The 20880-nt window shown below is 53.1% G+C and overlaps 1 protein-coding gene across 1 annotated transcript in view; it reads left to right on the top strand.

Moving 5' to 3' along the window:
* PPIL2 (peptidylprolyl isomerase like 2) overlaps positions 1-20462 on the top strand; it is a 29925-nt gene extending 9463 nt beyond the window's left edge. The window contains exons 6-20 of the mRNA XM_058692856.1: positions 2939-2990; positions 7384-7475; positions 8337-8426; positions 9283-9358; positions 10103-10263; positions 11093-11168; positions 11739-11845; positions 12297-12386; positions 12736-12769; positions 13320-13437; positions 18471-18527; positions 19121-19193; positions 19308-19370; positions 19465-19604; positions 19856-20462. Of these exons, the coding sequence (XP_058548839.1) occupies positions 2939-2990; positions 7384-7475; positions 8337-8426; positions 9283-9358; positions 10103-10263; positions 11093-11168; positions 11739-11845; positions 12297-12386; positions 12736-12769; positions 13320-13437; positions 18471-18527; positions 19121-19193; positions 19308-19370; positions 19465-19604; positions 19856-19952 (1326 nt within the window). The 3' untranslated portion in view covers positions 19953-20462. The remainder of the gene's footprint in view (positions 1-2938; positions 2991-7383; positions 7476-8336; positions 8427-9282; positions 9359-10102; positions 10264-11092; positions 11169-11738; positions 11846-12296; positions 12387-12735; positions 12770-13319; positions 13438-18470; positions 18528-19120; positions 19194-19307; positions 19371-19464; positions 19605-19855) is intronic.
* Positions 20463-20880: the final 418 nt, after the last annotated feature.

Genomic DNA, 20880 nt, shown 5'->3' with positions numbered 1-20880 from the left:
GAGTTTGTTCTGGGGGGTGGTGCTGGAAGCTGGGCAGGGTTTCAAGCCCAAGCGTGTTGTGATCCTGCCTGTGTTCTAAAGGCTCACTTTGGCTGCCCTGTGGGAAACAGGACTATGTGTAGTCAAGGGTGGAAGGTGGGAAAGCAGCCAGGGAGGGGGCTGTGCACTTGTCTGTGTAAGAGGTGGTGTGTGAGTTTGGACCAGGGTAAGGCGGGGGAGGTGGCACAAAGAGGCTGGACCCAAGATGGCTGTGAAGGGTGGGCCTGTGGGACTTGCTGGGCCATCACATCAGGGTCTATGTGTCCCCAGGGCAGGGGGAGAGCTCAGTAGAAATCTTCAAGTGCAGCCACGTTTTGAGAGGACTGGGTCAGTTAGCATGTTCTGTGCCATGGACAACAGGTGGAACCGGGTGATCCAGCCTGTGCTTGGCACTCCGGGCCAGTGCAGCTTTGGCAGGAAGGTGGATCCCTCAGAAGCAGAGCCATGGGCAGGGCAGCAGGAGGGAGCTGGGAGCACGGAGTGAGGGTGGGCAGTTGGAGTGGAGGGGGGAATGAGGGGGGCCAGCAGGGAGGGTGGGGACTTCTGTGGGACTTTAGAGGACAAGTCAACTCTAGGGTGTCCAAGGGAGGTGTTTGAGGCTAAGAGGTCAACCTGATGAAATATGGACTGTTCAAGAAGGAGGAGTGTGAGGACGAGGTGGGCAGGGTGGGTTCTGGCACGGTGGAGTGGAGAGCTGGCCCAGGGGGCTGGGGTTGGAACCCTGTCTGCTGGGATGAGGTCTTGACCTGACTGAGAAGATAGTAAGCTGGGTGTGGCCCAACTAGTTCTGTGACAGAGACCCTTGAGAACATGGAGAGTGGAGGCCATCGTCAGGGAGGCCCAGGAGGACCTGGCTGCTGTGAGGCTTGAGGGCGAGGTAGTGAGAGGGTGAGCGATGTGAACAGTGTCCTGGTTGGCAGCCTGGGACAAGTGAAATGTCACTGGTTCTTTACTTAGCCGAGGTCTTATTACCTGTTTTCTGGAGGCCCTTCTGTGCTATCTGGGCTCCTCTGGCACTTGTGACAGGGTGTAGGGTGCTTTAGGCCCCTTGGATCAGGTGAGTGGCTCCCCTGCCCTTGGATGAGACAGGGCTAGACCAGTGGTGCATGTTCTGGGCCTGGCCGCCCAGAGCCTGTGGACTTTTCTCTCAGGTGGTTGAGGTGCTGCTGGTGGTCTGGCCTCCCTAAGGAGAGTGCTCTCTTTCAGGTGTCTGCTTTGTCCTTTCTCATTTTTTGTCATTTGAAAGTGTGACTGGCAGTGTTTTTCTGTGAGGCTGTCTGCTGGGAGCCACTGTGGGCTTCCAGGGGCTTCCTATGGGGTCTGTGCTGCCTGCCTGTGCCCCGTGCGATTGGCTTGTGTTTGGGGTACATTGCCTTCCCTGACATGAAGGTCACTTCTGCCTCAGTGGAGCATCTGATGTTGGGGCTCCTCTGCTGCTGAGGGTCTGTGCTTTGTGGTGTCAATGGTGTCTTTTAGGCCCCACTCTGCCCCTGACCCCTCTCATGTTTTCTTGTCCATATGTCCTCTGTCTCCTTCCCAGTGGATATGGTTACTGTGGACATTTTGCTTCTCAGGTGCTTGTCAGCGCCCCCAAAACATGTAGATGTCCTGGGCTTGGCCTCCCGCCAGGAGTTGTATATGGGGTCTCTCTGGGTTGGGTCATGTGCCTGGGCCTGAAGGAGGAGGGCTTTCTGATGGGAGCAACCTCAGAGCAGGGACCCTGTTGTCTGTCGTAGAGTCTAATGCTCACCTGCACTGGTGAGAAGGGCCATTGAGTGGCAAAGGAAGGAATGAAACCAGCCGTGGAGGAACAAGGGTGGGCTGGCCAGCAGGCAGTGGCCTCACAAGGCTTTGCATGTGGCCTGGCCACTCAGGAGGGTGAGGACATGGGGGCCTGGCCCAGGGATGCCCACCCAGCGTTTTCTCTGTGTGTTAGGTAGTCAGGGTTGGGCCCGCACCAGAGTGGTCAGAGGCTGCCAGGTTGTGGGCCCTCAGGTGCTCCTAGGTGCACAGCCTTGCCTCCCCTTCTGGGGTCTCCATAGCCCCCTTCACTGCCTCCAACCCAGCCCTCCCACACTGGGGCAGCATTTTTCCTCTGGCTGCCTGGACTTTGTTTTATTGTAAAGTTTCCCACAGAAGAGGTAAACTGCAGATAGTGCAGGAACTTTGGAAAATAGAGGATCCATCACAATCACTCAGCATTTGGGTATATTGATTCCTTTCCCCCCACTTTTTTTTTTTTTTCAACATTTTTTATTTTTTATTTTTGGGACAGAGAGAGACAGAGCATGAACGGGGGAGGGGCAGAGAGAGAGGGAGACACAGAATCGGAAACAGGCTCCAGGCTCCGAGCCATCGGCCCAGAGCCTGACGCGGGGCTCGAACTCACGGACCGCGAGATCGTGACCTGGCTGAAGTCGGACGCTTAACCGACTGCGCCACCCAGGCGCCCCTCCCCCCACTTTTTAATACTCTGTTTTAAATAGTCATACAGCCGAATTGTAGATGCCCATCTATGTATCCACCACCCAGAAGAAGAAATACACACATTTTTTAGCTTCAGAGGTAATCAGTGCTCACAATAAAAATGTCTGAACATTTGAGAAGTATAAAACAAACCTCCACACTCAGCCTCCACCTGTAGCTGGGGGTCCGCCCCTGTGAGCAGTTCAGTTTGCCCACTTAGAGCCTGGGTTGTACAGCCCATCTTGTCCAGGTTACTTCTGTGTCCTGGGGGCCTTGGGTCAGCACCTGTGTGGCTTTTCCTCTTGCCTGTAGCTGTAAAGGCTTGCTTGGTCAGAGACCTCCAGTCTCTGCTTCACCTAGCCTCATAGCCTCAGCATTTCTTCACATCAGCCACTTATTCATTATTACTAATTATTAATTATTTTCCTTCCAGAAGCTGGATGGGAGGTCCCTGATCAAGCTGAACTTTGCAAAGAACAACGAAGGTGAGTGATCCCTTTGACACCCAATTCAAAAATTGGCCCACAGACCCCATAGCCCCTGTCTCTCACCAAGATCTCTGCAGAATCCATCATTCCTTTCTGATCAAGCCAGACATGGTTTTTTTTCTTTTTTATGTTTATTTATTTTAGAGAGAGAGACAGAGCATGTGCGAGTGAGGGAGAGGCAGAGAGAGGGAGAGAGGGAAAGAAATCCTAAGCAGACCCCATCATATTGGCACAGAGCCCGACCCGAGGCTCAGTCTCCTGAATCATGAGATCATGACTTGAGCTGAAATCAAGAGTCAGGTGCTTAACTGACTGAGCCACCCAGGCACCCCATCCCAGGCACTTAATTTTTCAAAGATGTAGGGGCATCTGGCTGGCTCAGTCAATGGACAACATGACTCTTGAGTTTAAGCCCCATGTTGGCAGTAGAGGTTACTTAAAATTATAAAATGATTAAAGTAGCAAAGGTTTATATGTACTTTACCCCAATTAAAAAAAAAAAAAGATGTATAATTTTTCCTTAAAGGTCCAAGTTGTTTAAAGCTGGGGGTGGGTGGGATATTTCTTCCCGCAAGGGCAGCGGGGCTGTGAGGGTTGTTGGTGGCCTTTGTGTGTATAGTTGGGTCCTGTGGGCATGGACCCTGTCTGGATGAGGCGCTGGTCTGCTCATCACTGGGACCAGAAGCTGCTCAGACTGAGGCCCAGGGCAGTAGGTATGGGCAGTGTGATGGATTCGCCAGGCAGCTCTTAGTCTGGGCTTCTCCTCACCACTGGTTGTAAAGCCCACCCCAGCCCTGGGGTCCTTCTGCTTTATATCTCTCTGCACCCTCAGCCATTCTTTTTTTTTTTTTTAATGTTTGTTTACTTTTGAGAGAAAGTGCAAGTGGAGGAAGGGCAGAAAGAGAGGGACAGAGGATCTGAAGCAGGCTCTGTGCTGACAGCAGTGAGCCCGATGCCGTGCTTGAACTTAGGAACCGCGAGATCGTGACCTGAGCCAAAGTTAAATACTCAACGACTGATCCACCCAGGTGCCCCTCCCTCCACCATTCTTATTCATCAGATACCAGAGTTGAGGTGACCCCCACAGGCACCAACCTTGCTCTTGGTTCTTTATGGGCCTGGCACAGTTCTCTTGGCCCATATAGATGCCATGGTGGGGGTTGTCTCTGCTAACCAGGAACGTACATTTTGGGGAGATGCTGAAACACGTGAAGCTGGGACCGGGCAGTCCTATCTCACCCCAGAGCCCGGCTCACAATAGGTGCTAGTTCGCTGTAAATGAGTGAGTGTGCACAGTGCTTTGTGGACAGTCCCTGGAGGTCAGGGACCGGTAGCCAAGTGGTGTAGATCTTCCTCTCTGAGATCAGCGGAGTCAGAGAGGCCCACAGTGTGTCTCTCATTCAGCAAATATTTACTGAGCACCTACCACATGCAGAAAGCAGAATAGGCTACATCCCTTCTGGAATAAAAGCTTCTGGAATGGCAAGGGAGGAAACTGGAAAACAGATCACCTTAGTGTGTCAGATGCTGCTTCTACCACCAACCAAAGTTAAAGATGAGGGAAGAGGGGCGCCTGGGTGGCGCAGTCGGTTAAGCGTCCGACTTCAGCCAGGTCACGATCTCGCAGTCCGTGAGTTCGAGCCCCGCGTCGGGCTCTGGGCTGATGGCTCGGAGCCTGGAGCCTGTTTCCGATTCTGTGTCTCCCTCTCTCTGCACCTCCCCCGTTCATGCTCTGTCTGTCTCTCTCTGTCCCAAAAATAAATAAAAAACGTTGGAAAAAAAAAAAATTTTAAAGATGAGGGAAGAGACTCCTAGGAAAACACACTGATAGAATTTGAGTGGGAATCTGATGAGAGAGGAGGCCTGTGGAGATGTGGGGGAAAGCATTCCAGGCAGGGGGCACAGCCAGTGCAAAGGCCCTGAGCAGTCCATTATTGCTGGAATAGTACAAGGGGTGGAAGCAGGGGCTTCGGTCAGAGGGGTCAGGGTTGGGGACAGTGCCGGGCAGCCATGCAGGGTCCAGGCAGCCACAGGACTCTCAGATACCAGCCAGAGAGGAAAAGACAAGTTTGACCTTTCACCTGCTTGGTTTTTTAAAACAGTTTTGACCAGTAAGTACCTTTCTTTGCTTTCTTTCTTTCTTTATGTTTATTTATTTTGAGAGAGAGAACCAGAGTGTGGGCGAGCGAGCGAGGGAAGGACAGAGAGAAATTGAGAGAGAATCCCAAGTGGGCTCCACGCTGACACAGGGCTCAAACCCATGAACTGATATCATGACCCAAGCTGAAATCAAGAGTTGGATGTTCAAATGACTGAGTGCCCTTTTTGCTTTGTTTTTAATTGAAAATTTCAGACACATTAAAGTAGAATTAGTATGGTGATCCCCTGCCCCACATCCATCACCCAGCTTCAGTCCCATCCACTCAGGGCTGTCTGATTTTATCTGTGCTGCCATGTGCATAGGTGATTTTGAAGCAAAATCAGGTACTGTATCATTTCATGCTTAAGTACGTTAGTGTGTATCTCTAAAAGATAAGGACTCCAAAACTAGTCATACTACCATCATCCCACCTAAAAAATTAACAGGAATTCCTTAGTATTGTCAAATATCCAGCCAGTGGTCAAATTTCTGGAATGCGTTCCTTTTTTTTTTTTTTTTCTTTAAGTTTTCAAATCAAGATTTTTTTTTAAGTCCACACAAATCCGTGTCTTTGATATCTAAGTCTCTTAGTCTGCAAATATTCTCCTGCCCTTTTTTCTCAGTTTATTTGTTGAGACTTACTTGAACAGGCTTCCTGGCTGCCTGGTGCCGAGTTGGCAGGGCAGGGGCAGGGAGGGCAATGGGAGTTTGTTGCAGTAACATAGGTGACGGAATGTGGCAAGGTCTGAGATGGAGGATGGGGCCAGGGTGGTGATAGTTAGCAGTGGGTTGGGGGCTGATGGAGCAGACTCTTCCAAGGAAGGCCAAGTAGGGGTTGGGTTTTGCAGAATGACTAGGAGTTTCCCAGTGGAGTGGGAGGAGGGGGCTTGAGTATCTGACTGTCCTCTGGGTCTCCACTCTGGGCATGCTGACACAGAGTTCTGCCTCCTCCTTTTCTCTGACCTTGGGCCTTTCTCTGGTCTCTGCGTGTCCTCCCTCCCTCCCTCCTGTCTTTCCTTCTGTCCGTCCATCCTTCCTCCCTCCCTTCCTCCTTCTTTCCCCTTCCTTCCTTCCTTCCTTCCTTCCTTCCTTCCTTCCTTCCTTCCTTCCTTCCTTCCTTCCTTCCTTCCTCTTTCTTTCCCCCGTTTATTAATTCATTCATTTATTATTTATTTATGTATTTATAATTTACATCCAAGTTAGTTAGCATATAGTGCAATAATGATTTCAGGGAGTAGAGTCCAGTGACTCATCCCCTACATATAACAACCAGTGCTCATCCCAACAAGTGTTCTCCTTAATGCCCCTTGCCCATTTAGCACATGCCTCCATCCACAAGCCCTCCAGCAACCCTCAGTTTGTTTTCTATATTTAAGAGTATCTTATGTTAGGGGCACCTGGGTGGCTCAGTTGGTTGAGCATCTGACTTCAGCTCAGGTCATAATCTCATGGTTTGTGAGTTCGAGCCCCGCGTCAGGCTCTGTGCTGACAGCTCAGAGCCTGGAGCCTGCTTTGGATTCTGTGTCTCCCTCTCTTTCTGTCCCTCCCCTGCTCATGCTCTGTCTTTTTCACTCCCTCAAAAATAAGTAAACATTAAAAAACAAAAACAAAATAAGAGTCTCTTATGTTTTGTTCCCTTTCCCTGTTTTTATATTATTTTTGCTTCCCTTATGTTCATCTGTTTTGTATCTTAAATTCCACATATGAGTGAAGTCATATGATATTTGTCTTTCTCTAATTTCATTTAGCATAATACCCTCCAGTTCCACCCATGTAGTTGCAGATGGCAAGATTTCATTCTTTTTGATTGCCGAGTAATACTCCATTGTGTGTGTGTGTGTGTGTGTGTGTGTGTGTGTGTATACCACATTTTCTTTATCCATTCATCCATCGATGGACATGTGGGCTCTTTCCATACTTTGGCCATTGTCAGCAGCACTACTATAAACATGGGGGTGCATGTGTCCCCTCGAAACAGCATACCTTTATCCCTTGGATAAATACCTAGTAGTGCAATTGCTGGGTCGTAGGGTAGTTCTATTAATTTTTTGAGGAACCTCCACGCTGTTTTCCAGAGTGGCTGCACCGGTTTGCATTCCCACCAGCAATTCAAAAGGGTTCTTCTTTCTCCACATCCTCACCAATATCTGTTGTTGCCTGAGTTGTTAATGTGAGCCATTCTGACAGGTGTGAGGTGTATCTCACTGTGGTTTTGATTTGTATTTCCCTGATGATGAGCCTTCTTTCTAGGAAAGTACCACTGCCCAGTGCTATTCACCGTGTTCACCAACAACACCCACATCGTAGCTGTCAAGACCACAGGCAATGTCTATACCTATGAGGTGGGTTCTTGGGAACTGTGTCCCATGCAGGCTCTTTGGGTGTATGTTCCAGGGAAACCCTGGGCTGGCGTTAAGGTTGCACTGGGTGCAGTGGGCACAGCCTGTCCCCGTGGAGCCTACATTCTGAGAGCCGTCAGCGCAGACAGGAAGAGGTGTGCCCTTCCTGCAGCCTCCAGACCTGAAACCTGGCCAGTTCTTTTGTACCCCAGGGGTCCTTCCCACCATCTTCATCTTCACTGACCGGGCCCTGGAAGGGAACCTGTGCTCTGAGGGCAGGCCTGGGGCTGAGGGGAGCATGGAGCCCCCCTCCACCGCGTCCTGGTGGAGTCCCCAGGAGGAGCAGATGCAGGCTGGTGGGCAAGTGTGAGGGTGAGGAGGCCCTGATTTCCATACCTGTCCTCCTGCTCTGGGTATGCCAGCACAGGGTACAGAGCAGGGTGTGGGCCCCATGTTGCAGGGAAACCCTCCCTGAGATGTTATCAGACCTGTCACCAGCTGTTGGCAGGGTCCTGGTGGCCAGTACCACCCTGGGGGCTCCAGGGGTCACTTTTGCCCAAAGAGTGCACAGATTTGGTGGAAGGGCTTTGATAGAGATGCATGGCTGGCCTTGTTGAGCCTGCTTATTGACATAAGATGTGTATCCTGAGAGTGTCCTTTGGTGAGCTTTGCTCAAATGGCTGAATTTGAATCTTTCAGGCTCATCAAGCTCCGCCCTCAGTGGTGGGGCCACTGCTGTGAGCCCTTGGTGGGTCCCGTCTTTTTCCTCACCTCTGAGATGGCGCTGTCATCTGGGTGGGCTCCAGGCTCCTGGTGCCAGCATTGGGGCCAGCACTGTAACAGTGGGCTCTCTCTTGGCTGTAGGCAGTGGAGCAACTAAATATCAAGGCCAAGAACTTCCGAGACCTGCTGACAGATGAGCCCTTCTCTCGGCAGGACATCATCACCCTCCAGGTGGGTGTCCCCTTCCCACTGCTGTTCCCAGGAGGGACCGTGGCACCCCTCTGCCAACTCCACCTCTCCACCCAGGCTCTGTGACCTGCCTGCTGTTTCCCAGCTGCCCTCAGCTCCTGGCAGCGCCCCTGCTCTCTGTCAGCCTGGGCCTTCACGAGGCTGCTTCACATCTCTTCTTCCAGTGCCTGCCCTTGCTACATCAAGGCCGCTCCTTTCTGCCCCAGAGCCATCTCCGTATCCAAGTGGGAGAGGATGGGCTGGCGTGTGCTCTACCCCAGTGGTGAGCGTAGGGCTAGGGAGTGCCTCTGAGTGTCAGAGAATGGGTTCCTGAAAGACCTGGACTTAGAAACCAGGGGTGGCCTTTGTGGACCCCTCCCGTCCAGGGCTTATCCTGTCCTCATCGGAGGTCCGTGCACATTCCCTCCCACAGTGTGGGCTTGCTGTCACCAGGACCTGAGGCACCACGGGGTCTGTGGCAGCCGGCCGAAGGGAGCGTGGGGTGTGGCATGTGGGAGGCTAAGATGGGTGCCCCATTCTGCCTGCATCCCTTCCACGAAACTCCATCCGTCCCATGGCTGCCTGATGCGAGACATGCTCATCTTCCGTGTGCTAGGGAGAAGGGGACACAGTTTGGAGAGCAGCTAGCCATTTGTATCACTGTCCCCACCCCACCCCTGCTCCTGGCCGTGCTCAGGCAGAGCCCTCCCTGACCCCTGACACCCACCCTCCGTTCCCTGCTCGACACCCCAGATCTCTGTGCTGCCACTGGCCTCTCCTTCCCAACCCCAGCACTCAGGCCACCTGCCCATCCCTTGCTGCCTGGCTCACTGTGCTGTGTGTGTTCTTTTTGCTGCAGGACCCCACCAATTTGGACAAATTCAATGTCTCCAACTTCTTTCATGTGAAGAATAACATAAAAATAACAGATCCTGGTAGGTGCAATGGCAGCTGGTCTGCGTGCCAGGGGTTTGGGTGCCAGTGCTTTCTGGGTAATTTACCTCACCTTCCTGAGGGCTGGAGCATCCAGGAGTCTTGCTCAAGCCTAGACTAGCTACTCTTAGCTTCTGTGCTGAAGTTGGCAGGACCTTGTTGGCCCATGTCTGCCCACAGGGGGCCTGTTGTGGGCGTCCCAGCTGGGGCCAGTATCCTTGGTGCCCACCGCCTCATGCCATGGAGGCCTGGCTGCCACCTCTTCCCCACTCAATACCCAGCTCCAAGGCCCTTCTAGGCTGCTTCCTCTCCCAGGTCCTCCACTCGCTTCTTAGAAATTGGCTCTGTTCTCATTGTGGGAATAGGTAGTCAGTGAGGGGTGGTGACTGTGGCCTCTGTTCAGCTAGTTGGTTGCTGCCCCCAGTGTCATTTGGTGCAGGGCTGTATATGAGCCACTGGGGCCAGGTCACGGCTGGGGACAGACCAGAGCCGACTGTGGAGAACACTGTGGGTGGGTTGACTTGTACCCTTGTGAGCCGTTTCCTCGCTCTCTCTCCCTCTGCACACCCTTTTCTTCATCATAGCTACCAGGAAAGCATCACTGTGATGGAGGTTCAGGTTACCCAGCCTAAGTCCTAGCCTGGGCTTCCACTATTACAGCGGGCTCTGGCCTCCTGTCCCTGTCGTGCACATCTGGGGACATTGCTGGGGGCTTGGCTGATCAGGGCCACTGTGCTGTTTTATAGATGAAGAAAAGGCCAAACAGGACCCATCTTATTATTTGAAAAATACAAACGCCGAGACCCGAGAGACGCTGCAGGAGCTCTACAAAGAGTTCAAAGGGGACGAGGTTCTGGCTGCCACCATGAAAGTCCCAGAGAAGAAGAAAGTGGACAAGCTGAATGCTGTGAGTAGGCAGAGGGCCACACAGCTGCCAGCTCAGCCAGCCTGCCCAGCTCAGCCCCTCAGAGGTCTTGGTGAAGGGACTCATGGAGGCCCTGGGATACACTTGGAGGGGGGTGGCCAGGACCCCTCAGAGCCCACGTGCCCCTTGGAGGCCCATAGGTGGGCTGCATTGAAAATGGGCCTCAGGAGGCTGGGGATGGCAGGTGGGGTGCTGGAGGCCACACATGGCCTGTTCGGGCAGGGCTATGGGGGATGAGGAGGATAGAGGGGGCTCTGAGGCTCCATCCTTAAAGAATTATCCAGAAAAATTTGCAAAAGTAAGAAAAGAAAGGTTGTGGTTAATAATCCCATTCCTCTAAAACAGCAGCACTTAGTATTTTGATTTATTTTCTTCTAATGGGGAGAAATCTTTTTTTTCCCACTGTCTTAGATAAAAATAAAACCTATTGGGGTTTATTTTTTCCTGATTAAAAAGGCAGTGTGTTTACTGTAAAAAGTGGAAACGTTTGCAAAAGAACTAGAGTCCCTGGAACTGTGAATACCAGAGGTGACCAGTTTCTACTTACTTCCAGGGTTTCAGTTTACACGAGAGCCTTGGCCAGCTCAGCCTCAGCCTCCTGCACAGGCGGGGCCCTGTGTTGCGGGCACACTGGCTTGGTCCCCTCAGTCCATGAGCTCTTAGAGGGCCCGGCCCCCAGGAGGTCCCTGCTGGGCTCTGTGGGTGGCGGCCGTGGACAGTTTCTTGGAGGAAGGGCACCAAGCAGGGCCTGAGCAGTGGGGCCCCGGCCTCTCAGGGCACCACTAATGCACCCATGTGGTTTCCTCTCCAGGCGCACTATTCCACCGGCAAGGTCAGCGCCTCCTTCACCTCCACTGCCATGGTTCCAGAGACTACGCATGAAGCAGGTAGCTGCCTTTGCACCTTCATCTCCAGCAGTGCTGCTTAACAGCGTCCAAGGGCAGGGCGCCCCCTTGAGCATCACTCTATCGTGCCTGGCCTTCATGGGTGCTTAGGCAACTCAGGCATGGTCAGGCAGCCATGGGCCCTTTTGGAAAGTATGTTTGTCTGGGATGGCAGAGGCTGCAGGGGGGGCCAGGCCGGGAGTAGAAGGTCCTCCCTCCACCTGCCGGGGCTGCCCTGCTTTGGGCTCCAGCCCACGTCCCACCTTGGCACTGTCCCCACGCCCCTTCCTCTTGTGTTCTCAGCCTGCCAAGTCCCCACCATCGCCTTTGCCCCTCCTAGCCTGCTGTGTCCAGGCTTTTCTAGGTACCTCCTTAACCTTGGAGCCCTTCCTCATCCCTCTACCTCTATACTCACCCTGTCCTGCCACTGTGGCCCCTGTGAGCCTATGCTCAGCCCAGGAAGACCCTTGGGCTCTCCCCAAAGCTGGGGCTGCGTCCCCGGCCCTAGAGTCTGGTGTGGGGTGGGCTTGCCCGAGATGGAGGGCAGCACAGAGCTCTGGCCTCGGTTTGCAGCTGCCATCGATGAGGATGTGCTGCGCTACCAGTTTGTGAAGAAGAAGGGCTATGTGCGGCTGCACACCAACAAGGGCGACCTCAATCTGGAGCTGCACTGCGACATGGTAGGTGGCCGCCATCCCCTCCACCTAACTCCAGGCCCTTGCCAGGGTCTTAAATACATAGCTGCACTTGGCACATGCTTGTGGTACAAAATTCCACTTGGTCTCCAGAAAGTATGGCCCCCACCTCCCTTTCTGTTAGGGACCCTGTTAGCGATGCACTGCATTTCCTTGGTCCGTGCTCTGAGCAGTTGCGTGCACAACCTTCACACGAAAGGGGTCAGGCTCCACACACACACCCCTGCCCCCGACTTGTTCAAGTGTCTCTCCACGGCCCTGGCTTAGGGTCACGGCAGATACAAGTGTCTTGTCATTTAGCTTCACGGGTCCTTCTTTACCATGTCTGGGCTGGGCAGCAGACCATTGCCCCTGCACGGTAAGGGCCCTGGGTGGCAGTTGTGATCTTTGCATCAGTTGCTCCTTGCCTCACAGAAGTATCTGGGCTATTTTGTAGACACCAAAAACCTGTGAAAACTTCATCAAACTCTGCAAGAAGCAGTATTACAACGGTACCATCTTCCACAGATCCATCAGGAACTTTGTGGTGAGTGACAAGAGTCAGCACTGGCCAAAGACTTGCTCCTCTGTAGGGGCCCTGTGACTCCTGGCCAGCGTGAGTCCTGCAGGTGACTCCTGGGAGTCATTCCTATGAGCCCCTTTTTTTCAGGGCAGGGAGCCTGCAGGCTGACCCCTAAGAGTCCCCAGCCTGGCCACACTAGGCTTGTGCAGAGAAGTGGCCTGGGAGGGCCTTGTCCTCACCCAGAACTCCCTTGAGCCCCCCTGGCAGGTGGGGAGTTCATTCAGCCAGTGGTGGTGGGCGGTGGCAGGAGGGCCAGGCAGGGCCTCGGGCTCAAGGGGTACAGCTTGCTGACTGGCTTCTTGTCTTCTCACAGATCCAGGGAGGAGACCCCACTGGCACAGGCACAGGTAGGTACTAGTATGGGGGCCACCCTGGCAGCTTTGGCTGCTTCATAGGCCGCGAGGGGGTAGGTGGGTGCAGGCTGTGCTGAGAGCTCCAGATGTGGAATCTGACAGACCAGCCACCAACCTGCTGTGTGACCTCAGGCACATCCCTCAGTTTTCTCATTTTGAGATGGTTGTAAGGCCTGGTTAGAGGATGAAAAGCAACATGTTGCCTTCTTGCTGCCTCTTGAACCCTTCAGCCTGTTGGCTCCTTGGGCCCAGGCCACTCCCTCACCCCACGTGGTGTGAGCAGTAATAACCTGTGGTTTTCACCTTCTACTCCTTGTACGAGGGGCCTGGCCCCATGTAGGGGCTCTGAAGGACCTGGGGGCTGGGAGGACTCCGTGGGGAGATAGTGATGAGGGTCCCTCGGGGCCAGGGCTGCCCTCTGAGGTACTTGGCAGTGCCCCTTGGGACTCAACACACATTTCCAGAGCTGGGCTTCGTCCTTTGGGCTGCACTTGGCCTGGGACCCAGTCGTTCTTACTGCCAGTCATGCTGCTTTCTCTTCCAGGTGGGGAGTCGTACTGGGGAAAGCCCTTCAAAGATGAATTCCGGCCCAACCTCTCGCACACGGGCCGGGGTATCCTCAGCATGGCCAACTCGGGGCCCAACACCAACAAGTCTCAATTGTGAGTCAGCCGGCAGCTGTGGGTGGGTCCTCCCTCTCAGCTTTGCCCTAGAGAGCATACACTACCTGAATCCCACCCAGAAAGTGGGCAGCACTCCGGGGGGAGACTCACCACTCCCCCACCCCCCAGGTGTGTGTGCTTTGTATGTGTCCATGAAAGAATAGACATGGGTGGTTACACAGAGACCCAGAGCGGCTGTAGGAGGCAGATGCGGGTGTGGGTGTGGCTGGCCCGGGCTGTGGGGAGAGGGCATGGTGGGGGGCGGGGGCGGCTAGAACTTGTAATGCGTTTCTAGAAATGGGGAGACCCAGTGAGGGTGTGAGAATTCTGCTTGCAGCATTGAGGTGCGAGATGCTTGGGACACTCAGCCTGGTCCTAGTGGGTCAGCCAAGGGGGTGAGAATGAGCTGGAAGTAAAGACCTGGCCGCCCTGGTCTAGATGAAAAGGCGAGGGGTGAGGGCCCACCGGAAGTGAGTGTGGGAAGGGGAACAGCTAGACTCAACCTGGGAGGGACAGGGGTGGGGGGTGTCTGTGGGGCAGCGGCAAGACAGTTTTCCGGAGGAGCCTTGCACAATGGGGCTGGCAGGGCAGGGGAGATCGGTCTGTGCAATGTGGGGGCTGATGATGGTGGCATCGAGCGGAGCAGGAGTGGTGGCTTTCCTGGACGTTTGATGGGATTCCCCCACAGAGCCGTGCAGCTGGGTAGAATGGGGGTGCCCAGCCAGGCAGGGTTTCGCTTGGCCTCAATCATTCCCTCTCTTGGGAGCTGGAGGAGTTCACTGAGTTTCATTATTTCTGATTTTTAAAAGTCTTTAGTTTCTGCTTGTTCTTTGTCAACTCTTTCCTCTTTGCTCACTTTTTATGAGGAAGTTTGTGTGTGCATATGTATATATAATCTGGAATTAGGCCCTGATTTACACAAGGATGTAACACATGCCTGGGAGGGGGTGGGGAAAGGAGCCGGGCCTCTCCCAGAACACCTGCTGGAGGAGCGCCTTCTCTGTAGGAAGCACTCAGCAGGAGGGCCCTGGCTTAGGATGTAAAGGATTTATGGAAAATCACCTGGAACGAGTCACCTAAGCTAGGGGACCATCAGGATACAAAAGGGGCCTCCCTTGAGAGAGGACACCCTGGGGCCCAGGCAGTCCCAGCACCCCCTTCTCCACTGTGCCCATGGTGTCTGGGGCCAACCAGGCACACTTGACAGGGGCTCTGATGGGCACCCTCATATTAGAGGTGAGTCAACGGCAGTCAACTGGGTGGCTCAGTCCATTGAGTGTCCCAACTTGGGCTCAGGTCATGATCTCGAACTTACAGTTCGAGCCCGGCCTCAGGTTCTCTGCTCTCAGAACAGAGCCTGCTTCAGATCCTCTGCCCCACTTTCTCTCTGCCCCGCTTTCTCTCTGCCCCTCCCCTGTTCTCTCTCTCAAAAAGTAACATTAAAACAAAATATTATCTGGGATCTTGTCAAATGGAAAATACCTGGGAAAAACATCTGGAATATCAATGACTAAAAAGCTCTTAAAAATACAGGGGCATGTGGGTGGCTCAGTCAGTTGAGCATCTGACTCTTGATTTCTGTTCAGGTCTTGATCCTCAGGGTCATGGGACCAAGAGCCCCGAGTTGGGCTCTGTACTGACAGTGTGGACCCTGCTTGGGATTCTCTCTCTCCCTCTCTCTGCCTCTCCCCAACTTGTGTGCGTGTGCATGCGCGTGATCTTTTTCGCAAAAATAATCATTAAAAAAAAAAGACTTTTTGAGAGAGAGCATGCATAAGCAGGGGAGGGGCAGAGAGGGAGAGAGACAGAGTATCCAAAGTGGGCTCTGTGCTGACAGCAGACAGCCCAATGTGGGGCTCGAACTCACAAACCACGAGATCATGACCGGAGCCAAAGTTGGACGCTTAACCAATGGAGCCACCCAGGTGCCCTGATTTTATTTTTTTCTCAAGCTGTACACCCAGTATGGGGCTTGAACTTAAAACCCCAAAATCAAGAGTGCATGCTTCACCGATTGAGCCTGCCACACACCCCAGATTTTAAGATCATTTTATCTACAGCAGACTATGGGGGTTCTAATTGGAGTGATGTGATGTTGATAGTTTGGAAGGATAGATGTATGACCTCTTCCATTTATGAATGTGTCTTGACATTCCGTAAGGCTGTGTTTTGTATCTTTTAATGTGGCTTTATAGTTTTCTTCACCTGGGCTCCCTGCCTTCCTGGATAAGCCTGTTCATTAAGGATTTTATGACTTGTGATATTTTTGTAATGAGAATTCTTTTCCAATTCTGTTGCGCATGTGGAGAAAGCCTATTTTATTTATTTATTTATTTACATGTATTTATTTATTTTTGAGAGAGAGAGACAGAGCACAAGCAGGGGATGGGCAGAGAGAGAAGGAGACACAGAATCTGAAGCAAGCTCCAGGCTCCGAGCTGTCAGCATAGAGCCCGACGCGGGGCTCGAACTCACAAACCATGAGATCATGACCTGAGCTGAAGTCGGATGCTCAACCGACTGAGCCACCCAGGCGCCCCGAGAAAGTCTATTTTATATCTAGCTACTTTATCAAATTCTCTTATAACTCAGATAGTTTTTGTTAAGAGTGTCTTGGGTTTTCTAGATACTCACGTTTATCAGCACAAGGTGGTGTTCTGTCTTCTCTTCTAGTATGAACACCAGTCACTTCATAGGCCTGTAAGGAGAGGAGTGGGCGTAACATGCTGTTTTGCCATCTGATCAAATTTGTTTTGGGGCCTACTGTTTTGGAGAGACTGTGGCATTTCCAGATGTTTTTCTCTTAGCATCTGTTACTATGGTCCTATGGTTTTCCTTTCCTCCTGGAATTTGTGGATGTAGCCTCTGGGCTGACCAGCCTTGCTGTCTGTCAGTCCTTTGTTCTGGAGTAAACCCGGTCTGGTCCTTGCTGTGCGATGATGGTCCGACGACCACTGTTTTAGACCATGTGCCACTATCTATCTTCTGGAGCCAGGTGTGGCTTGTCAGAACTGGTTTGGTGGGACCAGAGTCTGAGAGGGTGCAGCCTGCACAGTGAGCCTGCCCTCACTTTATAGCCTGGGGTGGTTAAACTTAGATTGGAGTCAGCTGCTTGTTCAGTTAGCTTGTCAAGGACAGCTTTTGCAGATCATTCACTCTAATTCCTTAGTCAGATTCCACTCCGTGGGCCAACTGACCCACGTTTCTGTTTTGCCAGAATGTAACTGGTCCATGTCTAGATTTCCAAACTTGCTTCCATGGCATCTCTTTTCCTGTTGCTCACCGTATCTCCTTTCCCACTCTCCTTAATGGCTCACGAAAGGCTTCTCTGTTTTTACTTCATGTAAATTCCCTCAGTTTCCATCTTTAATGGCTTCTTCCTGTTTCTCTTCTCTTTCTCTCCTTTCTTAGTCTAGCGTCTTACTCTCCACCCTGAAGACATTTGAGTCTGTATATGTTGACGGCACTTTCTTCTTAGGTCAAAGAACTAATTTGAGACTTTACTTCCTTTCTATTATATCTTTGCCCTTTCATTGTTTTTCTGTTTCCTTTTTTTTCTTTGGGACTATTTCATTCCCTTTTAAGGTTCCCCATGTGTGTTAGAAATGAGTGGTAGCGAGTGACCCACTCGGTGGCCAGAGTTAAGGTCTGCACAGTTGTGGGTTTTGACGTCTGTGGACACCTGCCCGCTGGCCTTGTCATCGGGTCAGACCTGGTGGGCCCCGAGGGAGTGCTGTCCCTGGAGGAATGTGCTTCAGCCTTCCGTCCCTGCCAGCTGTGTGTGCGTGTGTGCGTGTGTGCATGCTGTGGGTTGTCGGGGATGTGGGTGGCATCGCACCGTGTCCCAGCAGGCTACCCGGCCTGCACCGCTTCGAGGGGTGTGGCCTCATGCCCTTGTGCACCAGGATCCGCCCCAGAATGCTTTTGCCTCCATCTCTTGTTAAACATCTCCTTCCATCCTTTAACTTGGAGCTTTCCAGATCCTTGAAGTCTTGGGGCTGTCTTTCTAACAGCACATGCTGGAGTGGGGACTATTTTACCTCAGCCTGACAGTCATAAGTGCATACCTAACTTTCCAGACGGTGTCTGGATTGCTTTCTGTTACCTTCATTTGTGCTTTCTAGTCACCCTTTTAAAAAATATTTTTCGGAGCACCTGGGTGGCGGCTAGTCGGTTAAGCGGCCGACTTTAGCTCAGGTCATGATTTCGTGGTCCGTGAGTTTGAGCCCCGCGTCGGGCTCTGTGCTGACAGCTCAGAGCCTGGAACCTGTTTCAGATTCTGTGTCTCCCTCTCTCTGACCCTCGCCCGTTCATGCTCTCTCTCTGTCTCAAAAATAATTGTTAAAAAAAATAAAAAATATTTTTCATTTCTTTTCTCTTTCTCCTGATTTGGAAGTTAGATGTGTCACTTAAGTAGATTTATTTAAAGTCTGTAGTTACTAGTTAGTTATCTCTGTCTCCCTCCCAGACAGATCCTTCCAGTCCTGGCCCCCCAGCTCTACCATCTCACATTAGTATATTTAGGCATTTAAATTTCACTCATTTTTATACCAAACTAGATGTAAAAATTTACTTGCTCAGTGTTTATGGGTATTTACCCATGTTCCTCAGTGTCTTTGCTCCCTTTCCTGCTCATGTCCTTTCTTCCAGTTCAGAGTCCCTGCTCCTTGAGCTGCTGTCACACTGGTGTGGGCTCTGGTGTCCAGTTTCCCCAGCCACTCACTCCCCCAGCAGCCTCTCCCTGCAGGCTTTGGGTGTCTGCCCGACAGGAGGTGGCAGTAGCTAGGTCTGGAGGCACAGCCTCTCCTGCTCTTTCCCAGGCAGCTGTGCCCTGGGCCTCTTCCTGGGGAGCCAGGGGTCCTGGTCCCCTGGACGGGCAGGGCATGAAGGCCACACACGCGAGTGAGCTCCAGCTTCCCAGAATAGCTCTTGAGGGACGAGGACGCCTGGTTTGTGCCCAGAAGCCATGACCCAAGTCAGGCTGGGTGGGGGAGTGTGCACGCTCGTCCTGATGCCCTCTCTTCCTTGCCCAGCTTTATCACCTTCCGCTCCTGCGCATACCTTGACAAGAAGCACACTATCTTCGGGCGGTAAGAGAAGCTGCTGCTGAGGTCTGGGGTGCGGGTGGGCTTCTTCCCCAGTGGGACCCTCTCACTGCCTTTCCCCCTCACCTGGCTCCATGCTCATTTGCCCTCATCACCATCACTGCCACAGTCATGGCCATGCAGACCTGCTGGCTGAGAGGAGAGGAGCTCTTGCCCCCTTTGGCCGGCTGCCCTCCCTGAACTCACCCCCGTCAGGCTCTCCTCTGGATGGTTCCAATTCTCAAGTCTGGTCCATGTTTGTTTTCTGTCCTCTTGTCTTGTGAAGGCCCAGGTGGTATTTCCAGTTTCCTGGCTTCATGGTCTGTCACAATCCTCAGCTCAGCTGTCTGTAGCGCCAAAGGCACTAGCATAAAAGCAATGGGTGTGGCTACGTCCCAATAAAACTTTGAACAAGCCAGGTGGCCCACTGGCCCTGCTCTTACCTCTCCCCTCGGCCCCTCCTCCCCGGGCCATGGCCCTCACCCCTATGGGACCTTCTCAGGCCCATCCTCTGCCCTTCTTCCTGGCATGCCACAGGGACTTGGCTTTTGGGGGTTCACTGCCTGCAGCACAGAGGTACCCCTGTCCCCCTGCCGCAGGGTTGTTGGGGGCTTTGACACACTGACAGCCATGGAGAATGTGGAGAGTGACCCCAAAACTGACCGCCCTAAGGTATGTACTCAGGGAGAGTAGAGGGACCGCTGCTCAGGCCTGGCATCAGGCAGGTGGCTTAGGAGGGGCCTGCTGCCTTCTGCCGGCCCCTCATTTGCCTCCCTCCGCTGCTAGGAAGAGATCCGCGTTGACTCCACCACGGTGTTTGTGGACCCCTACGAGGAGGCCGACGCTCAGGTGAGGGGGCCTCAGCCACCAGGTGGGCAGGGCTTCTGGGGAACTTGCCCAGCCTGAGGAGCTCCGGGCCAGCTGTTGTCCTGTTCCCTCACAGATTGCTGAGGAGCGGAAGAAGACGCAGCTCGAGGAGGTGGCCCCAGAAAGCACAGTGAAAACAAGCCAGCCCAAGCCGGGGAGCCAGGGTCCCCAGACGTACCGCCAGGGGGTGGGCAAGTACATCAATCCAGCAGCCACGTGAGTGGAGCGAGGGCTGTTGTCCCGTTTTGCATGGTGCTCTCCAAGCTTACCAGTGCCCATGGGTCAGAACCCACCAGTGGTGAGGACGAGCAGGGGCCATGGGGGCCACTGCGCAGGCTGGGGATTGAGGACTTGGGGCTGGGGGTATGTGGCTGTGTGACATCACGCTGAGGGGAGCTGTGGGAGGGTGTGGGCCCCCAGCTCCAGGAATTGGTACACAGCAGCTAGAGTGGTTCTTCTCTTTCTAGGAAACGTGTATCAGAGGAAGAACCGTCAACCAGTGCAGCTGTCCCTGTAGCCAAGAAAAAACCCAGCCGAGGTTTTGGGGACTTCAGCTCATGGTAGCAGGTCTGTCACTCTGGATCCCCATAGGGACTCAGGGCTGGGGACCTGTATCCACACCACAGAGTTTTCTGTCCTCCTGACTACAGCTCACTAGAGCTCTTGCTTGTTCCCCTTTCCTGGCCCCTGGGCCTTCCCAACCTTCACTTGGTACAGTGGCCTGGCCCTGTTTCCAGGCCTGGGCCTACCTAGAACCCTCGACCTGGACCACCAGGCGTGGGCTGTGGCCCTTAGACCAGCCTGCAGCACGGGTCTGGGACAGGGAGGAACGCTGTGTCCTGACTCTGGCCTTCCTCCCTTCCCCACCCCACTTCAGTCATTTTGTCTGAGACTGTTTACTCAGTGTTATCACCTGGGACCTGGTTAGAAAAAGAGTCTCAGACTTCGGATCTTCTGACCAGGAGACTCTGGGGGCAGGGTTCAGATCCAAACCTTGGGGGGGGGGGCTCCTGCTGCCGGTGGCTTGAGGATGCTAGACAGAGCCTTGACATCAGTTTTTCTTTTTTTTTCTTTTTTTTTTTTTTTAACGTTTATTTATTTTTGAGACAGAGACAGAGCATGAACAGGGGAGGGGCAGAGAGAGAGGGAGACACAGAATCTGAAATGGGCACCAGGCTCTGAGCTGTAGGCACAGAGCCCGACGCGGGGCTCGAACTCACCGTGAGATCATGACCTGAGCCGAAGTCGGGCGCTTAACCGACTGAGCCACCCAGGCGCCCCGTTGACATCAGTTTCTAAAACCTCTTCTGCTGCCTTATACCTGGGCTGAGGCCCACCCAACAAGGACCATGGGTGGTTACAGCTATGTTCCCCCGAGGGCCACACCCAGGACTGCCCACCTCTCCAGCTCAGGACAGGACCAGGACCACACATGGGAGAAGCCAGCCAGCTCCTGCTGTTACCAATGGATGTGCCAAAGGCCTCAGAGAGC

Source organism: Neofelis nebulosa, chromosome 11, assembly GCF_028018385.1.
Source record: "Neofelis nebulosa isolate mNeoNeb1 chromosome 11, mNeoNeb1.pri, whole genome shotgun sequence".
NCBI lineage: Eukaryota > Metazoa > Chordata > Mammalia > Carnivora > Felidae > Neofelis > Neofelis nebulosa.
This window is presented reverse-complemented; position numbering and strand designations above follow the sequence as displayed.